At 34.2% G+C, this 7,388-nt stretch overlaps 1 protein-coding gene across 1 annotated transcript; it reads right to left on the bottom strand.

The window, feature by feature from the left end:
* Positions 1-3,334: 3,334 nt before the first annotated feature.
* LOC114742177 (membrin-11-like) lies at positions 3,335-6,397 on the bottom strand. Its single transcript, XM_028930458.1, has 4 exons — positions 6,083-6,397; positions 4,492-4,612; positions 4,261-4,410; positions 3,335-3,736 (listed from the first exon to the last, which is right to left on the bottom strand). The coding sequence occupies exons 1-4, from the start codon at positions 6,322-6,324 to the stop codon at positions 3,575-3,577; spliced, it is 675 nt and encodes a 224-aa protein (XP_028786291.1). The 5' UTR covers positions 6,325-6,397; the 3' UTR covers positions 3,335-3,574.
* Positions 6,398-7,388: the final 991 nt, after the last annotated feature.

The following is a 7,388-nucleotide window of genomic DNA, read 5'->3' as shown; positions in this document are numbered from 1 at the left end:
AAATTGATAAATATATGTTTTATACTACCTTCGGTCCTAATTATAAGAGCCAGTTGACTAATTTGAGGAGATTAAGAAAATAAGTTAAGTTAGTTATTTGTCCTAAATAGGTGTTATCTTTCCTAAAATATCATTGCTAATCAAGTATATTGACTAGAACTCTTATTATTAGAAGGGTTACTTTGAAAAAAAATATAAATATGAGAGACAAAATTGATTGGGGTCTTATATTTAGGACCAAAATAAAAGTCAAACAGAGTCTTATATTAAAGGCCGGAGGTGGTATTTATGATCAAGGTTAGCTTAACAATTAGGTCCTATATTAAAAACAGGAGAATTATAATTTATGTTTGAGTCTTTTTTTTCTTTTTTAAAAAATGTATATTTAAGATGGTGTGTTTATTTTAAAAAGATATTTGATTTTTTGATTACTATTTCCATTACAGGGAGGTGCTGGAGGATATCTTAAACAACTCCAAGTTATGGATATCTATTTCTTGCTTGTGATTTTTGTTACTATCTTCTTGAATTATTTTCAACCTCATGATTTATTGTTTCTGATGACGACAGGGAGATGCTGAAAGGATATTACAAACAACTACAAGTAAAGGATATCTATTTCCTGTTCGTGATTTTGATCGCTATCTTCTTGGATTGTTTTCAATCTCATAATTTACTGTTTTTGATGATGACAGGGGGGTGCTGGAGAATATCATAAACGACTAGGGGTGTTTGGGAAACCCAAAACCATGGTTTCAGAAGCACTTTTCCGCAAAACGAGGTAATCTCCTCCACATATTTACTTCGTAATCCGTAAAAACACTTTTGAAACCATGGTTTGGTTTCTATCCAAACACCCCTGTACAAGTTAAGTGCCTGTGATTTTGATTACTACTACTACTTCTGGTTTTAATTATAAAATTTCATTTATAAACTATGAATGAAGTCTTATAGTTAGGACCAGAGGTAGTTTCTGCTTGGATTTTTTCAACCCATAATTTACTGTTTTTTCCTCCTATAAGCAAACTTGCTTGATTGTTGGGTTAGTGTTAGTGTTTGTGTTGATTCAACTAGACAAGACCTGCCTATTGCTTTTGTCAATGCTTTTGTAAATGTTGGCTTTCTTTCATCAGGTATGTGTTTGTAGTCGTAGGGTTGCATGTGTTTGTGTGTGGAAAGCTTTTGAGTCACTTAATTTCCTTCTATGCATTTTGTTCTTTTTTTTTTTTTGTGCAGGATAAGTTGATGACCGTTGCATTAGACTCCTCAAATGGTGGTTCTTCTGGAGGTTGGCTTTTGAAAAATAAGAAACATGGGAAGACTAGTGCAGCAACAAATTTGGTAGGCATTGGTTTGAATTCCTACGGAGAGAGGTACCCACATTTAGTACCCGATAGTGTATTAAATAGGACTGCCTCCAATAAAAAGATACTTATGTTTTAGCAAAAAAAAATTGGTAGGCATTATATTGCTAAATTATCATTTTGCCTGATGGACTTCAATCTATATTTATTACTCTTTGCATTATAAACATGGTGTATCATTTCAATTTCTATTGAGTTTTTTTTCTGGCGATAGGACTTTTAGGTTATTATACTTATTTGTATCTTATAACAGATTTATTTTTATGAGCAAAATATTTACTTATTTATTTTTATTCTTCTTATTTAGTAAACAGTAGGACTGAATTTTCGTTAGTTTCTGAAAAATTGGCAGGTATTTAATTTTTCAGTCAATTTTTTTTTTATTTTCAACTATACAATTATCAATATATTTTGATTTGTTGAAAAATTCAAAATTATTATTGTCGGATATACTGTTATTATTACGATATGATATGCTATGTTATTCATTGTTATTTTTTTAATTCTTGTTACTCTCTATTTAGTTTTTATAACTTATTTTTTGAAAAAATTGACTACATATTTATTTATTCAGTCAATTTTTTATCTTTAGCTACGCAGTTATCCATGGATTCAATTTATCAAATGATTAGCATTTTTTTCTTCTATATACTGTTATTGTTGGGCTATATGTTTTCGAATATTTCAACAAGTTTACTGAAAATCATAATATTAAAACCCGACATGATGAGTTGACCTCGTGTCCTAATGAAATTATGATTGAATAAGACTTTGAATGGACACGATTAACCTTGTAAGCCCAATTTTGACCGATGCAACGTAGTTAATCCAAATAGTCAAGTGGATTAGTATTCCCCACCCCCCTCCTGAATACTACCTTCGGTTCTAATTATAAGAGCCAGTTGACTAATTTGAGGGGATTAAAAAAGTAAGTTGAGTTAGTTATTTGTCTTAAATAGATGTTGTCTTTCCTAAAATATTCTTACTAATCAAGTGTATTAACTACAACTATTATTGTTAGAAGGGCTATTTTGGAAAAAAATGTATAAATGAGAGACAAAGTGGATTGAGGTCTTATATTTAGGACCAAAATAAAAATCAAACGAGGTCTTATATTAAGGACCTGAGGTAGTATTACACTAAATGATGTTGTTTTGGCCGAGTTAATTTCACTTTAGTCATTAAATATGTATCTTCAGGGCAATCTTGGAACTTCAGCAGTTGCTTGAAAAATACTTTTCTGATTCTAAATATAATACCTATTTTATAAATTACACTACAAAATGTTTTTCCGGTCCTAAATATAAGACCTTTATACACATTAATATAAGAGTCTTATATTTGAGACTGGAGGAGTAACTTTTATATTTAGAACCGAAAAAATATTATATAAGACGTCGATAGTGTGATTACTCCTCGCTGTCATGCTAATAAGGACGAGTAAGATGCCTACAAAGGCTAACTAAATTACTCTTGAGACCACATTAAACTCAATAATAAAATTGTAGTGAGATCTTTAAATTAAAAATGTAATAATCAAAAAATTTATTCGGGTATTCCCATCCGGAATCAGATCATTTTATTCTATTCACCCATTGTAAGATTTTTTTTTTTTTTTAGTAATTATATCTTCTTAAAACCTTGTAGTGATTTTTCAATTTATTTTTCACATTATTATTACATGAGAAAATTACCCATAAATTTTAGGTATGAAAATTAAATATAGATGTGTTACTTCACAATGTGCAGGCCTACCCAGTACTCTACTATTTCTCACAAGTCAGTCAAAGAATAATTAGCCATTTCTCACTTTCAAAATGCCTTAAAATAAAAAATATCAAATCTCCGAAGTTATTCTATGATTGATCAACGCTCTTTAGAGATACGAACAATAAAAAATGACAATATGATCACGAGTCACAAAAACACGGATATATTATAAAATTCAAGGGAGACCTGGAAAAAGGTCATTGATGGAACATATATGCAGCCTTCTGTACGTTATATAAATGCTATGGAGGTTCCACAACTATGTTCTTCATACATATTCTGTTCTGCTCTTCTCAGCATGATAAACCTTGAATATAAATACTATATGCATTTCTCCACATATATTTTGAAAGGCAATTTAAAAAAAAAAGAAGAAAAGAAGAAAAGAAGAAGAAGAAGAAGAATCAAACAGGATAGCTCACTCCCGACAGGTCCTAGTGTCAGCGTCTCCACAAAATAAACGCAAACAAGAAAATGACAGTCAGAAGCATGCCTGCATATTTGATCCATTGGTCAACACGATGCCGTCTCTCAATGAGCCTCAGAACGGTGGTTGATATTCCCACTGTATTCATGATATCCAATGCCTTCCGCTGTGCACTCTGCACAAACACAGAATTCAAATAAAAAACGCATATTAGCAGAATACATCATTAACAGCCATGTGCCTAGACACACTCCGGAATGAACTACAATGGAGAATGAAATTCCTGACAATGCTCTCCTAGTATCCCATGAAATATATTGCACTTGAGAAATATGCTAAACTCCAATTTCATAATTTCCCCTGATTTGAAAAGCAAGAAGTTCAATATACAATGGAAAGCTGGCAAAAAGTTCTTGCCATCTCATAGGATTAAAAGATAATGTAAAATGAAACTGACCACACAACTATATCTTATCACTATTGGGCTGTAGCTGCTTCTTACAGAAACAGCTTCTCTCAAGTTCCAACCATAAAATATAACAAAAACAGAATCTGCCGTTAGCCATGCCATGGTAACATATCTAAACTCCACAACATCAATTTGTTGTGCCATGTTACGTCCTAGCAGACATTGATTTTCCAGGAGTGACATGTTTCTATAGCAGTGTATGTCATACGTGAAAGCGGCAGGAAAGATACCTTCAAGCGTTCCCTTTGTCCATGTATTGAGGACAGGATGGCCTCCCCAAGTGCATTAGCATTTTCCAGTTCCCTTGAAGAATTACGAACTGATTGCATTGCTTGTGCCTCCTCATCGAAAATTCTCAAAATGTGAGCAGAATCCCCGTTCTAGCACAATAAATGAGTTTGTTACGTAGCAGAGCAAACATCAAGAAGTCACTAAACCAGAGCATGGCAGCAAATACATACAGCTCGTCCCAGCAGTTCTGCCCTCTCTTTAGCTTCTGTCATTCGTTTTTGATTTCTCAAGTTATATTTATCCAAGCTTTCTCTCAATGATTCAGCCTCCTCAGCTATTTGTTCTACTTTTCTGCGTTCAGAAAGCATAATAACCCCACATCAAGATCCTCTATCACCAAGATATAGCAGTAAATCCAACAAAAGACACTGGGGATATGTACTGACAAAATAGAAAATTAAAATAGGAAGAAGAAACACATTTATGGCTTGGTATGAACAAATACAAAGGTCAAGACTAGTTCCATTGAACAGAAACCAACTAAACTTGCTAACATTCATTAGTATGAAGGAATAATCTAACTGGTTTCTATGCAAATGATAAACTATTTCATATACTAATGCACATACAATAAAGATTATAATCATTTGGCCGCTGGGTCCCATGCAAATGAAAGTCACGAATCTGGCTTGGTAAGTCAAAGCTTATGGCATCTGAGATAACTCCAAACTATAATCTAAACTCTAAAGAAAATTTTATACTGGATTACCAGTTCAGCATTACGTAAGGGTCAAACCAGTACCATTGATCTAAAGAGATTCCCAGAGAAACTAAGCAACATTGGAAGAAATAATAAGAATCTGCCAACGAGCTTGTAGTTCAAATAATAGTGGCCTTCTTGTTGCTACACTCCTCATGAGCTACGTTAACTGGATTAACAAGACTCATTAACATTATCTTTGAATGTCTGTTGAAATTGCCTATATCAGACTAAAGGCATTGGAGGATGAGACCATTTAACTTCAAGTCCATCGAGGGCATTGCTAATAATGAAGGGGGACCAGGGAAGCTTTTACAGACATCATTTATAATTACTGCAAGTTGTGCCATCCAATGAGTACTGATTTTGATGTTTTATCATTCGTATACGCTATTGTCCGGGTAAGATATTTAAGGATCCTAATATGGCTTGTATAATATCCATATCATTGACGTGCCTTGGTTTGTGGACATTAAACAGTAAACTATCAAAAATAAATATCATCGCCGTCGCTATCCCAAAGCAAATCTTCACATTAGTTTGCAAAGGATCCAATATATTACATCAGACGCATGTTAATATTACAAAGAAATGTGAAATCACATCAATTGTTATCACACAGAATAACTCGCGTTTTCTTTTCTCGTTAAAATTAGAGGTAACTGGGAAGGCCAATAAAGGAACAAAGAAACATGATTCTTCTTTGAATGCAGCAAGACGACTAGTGTATCATGTCTGGATCCATTAAAATTCAAGAATTCATACACCATCTACAGAATAAACAAACGGTACTATTGACCTTATAGGACAGTAAATTTATTTGTTCATCCTGACTTATGAATATTATATGATCTTCATAAATCAATCTTTCTCACATGCAAAGTTACCTGATGAATAAACCCTAGAATAATTGGAAGACTGCCGAAGTACAAGACGAAATTTCACCATAAAACAGCAAATAATCACTTAGATGAAAAGGAGCCAACATCAGAAGTTTTTGACTAAATAAACGGCGAACAACTAATGTGGACGGCAAACGAGGAATAAAGATTCATTCTCACCTTTTCCAGAGATCGCGTTGAGACTTGGCAGCGATGGATCGCCAGAGCCGGTCCATCTCAACACATAGGGATTGGATCTGTGTGATATCCTTCTTGACGGCGAAGGAGAGCTCGGTGTCCATGCCTGCCGCAGAAGTGGAGTACTCGAGCCGCTCGAGGCGTTCGAGGCCATCACGGGTCCTCAGCAAGAGCTTCCTCGCGCTTTGGTAAATCTCCGATAGGGTTCCCCCGCTTCCGTCCATGACAGTGATCAGTGGTCCTGAGAGCTCAGAGAGAGAGAGAGATCGAGAGAGAAGTTATAGAGATTTCATGTCGGGTGTCAAAGGAAGAAGAAGCTGAACTACGGAACAACGGTAAATATCCGTAACGTGTAAGAAACCCGAAACGAAACGGGTCACGGGTTATATGAGATCCGGATAGTTAGAGGGAACCATAAGGGAGCATAATTGGATCTTTTATTGACTGGGCCGTCAGCCTAATGATCATGATATTGGGCTCCGGGTTTAACTCTTTCTTTTGGGCCGAATAATTAACTAGAGAAAAGGGCATAAGGAATTGTATCCCCAAAAAAAAAAGGGGGGCATAAAGAAGTGACAGAATTTATGAAGTACGTGTCTTTTTTCCACTGAATTTTAATATATAAGCGCGCGTTTGATTTTTTCGAAAGTGTTTTTTAAAAACATTTTTATGCAAGTCGAAATAAAATTTTTTTCATTTACTTATTTCACTATTGTAAAATTACTATTAAAATTATGGTTTGGTTTTCATCTAAACATCTTTTAAATCTAATAAGCGATGCCCTCAAAATGTCTTATTCCCACAACAGCCCTTGGATCTCTTTGGAATTAAGTTTCTTGGCCAAATGATGATATTGCTTTGGCATACTAAAAATAAAATCCTTCCATTGTGAACCATGAAATTCCATTATCAGTCACTGGAGCCCCGGCACCGGTAATTGGAGGATTTTTTTTTTTGGATAAAAAGATCAATTTTATAAAATGAAAAAAGTCATACCATTAAGTTCCATATTGAAGAGGTTAGGGAATGGAAAACTAATAAAACATCAGTTTTGTGAAAAAAGCAACCAGAAAATGATTGAAACCGCATGCTGACATCTTTTTCCAAGATATCATTAAGATGAGAGCGACCGAGTAGACCATTAAACGAATTCCTCTTGCAAAAGATAATATTTTTGTGATTTAAGAATGCAGAAAAAGTTGGTGCAACTTTAATAATCCAACACAGCATAAGTCTTAAGCAGGAGATGCAAAAAGGAAGAGGATTAGAAGATTGTCATTTCACCAGC

Source organism: Neltuma alba, unplaced genomic scaffold (assembly GCF_004799145.2).
Source record: "Neltuma alba isolate B1F8T4 unplaced genomic scaffold, ASM479914v2 tig00003679_pilon, whole genome shotgun sequence".
In the NCBI taxonomy this organism is placed as follows: Eukaryota; Viridiplantae; Streptophyta; class Magnoliopsida; order Fabales; family Fabaceae; genus Neltuma; species Neltuma alba.
Note: the sequence above shows the minus strand (reverse complement) of the source record. Positions and strands in the feature narration are given on the sequence as shown.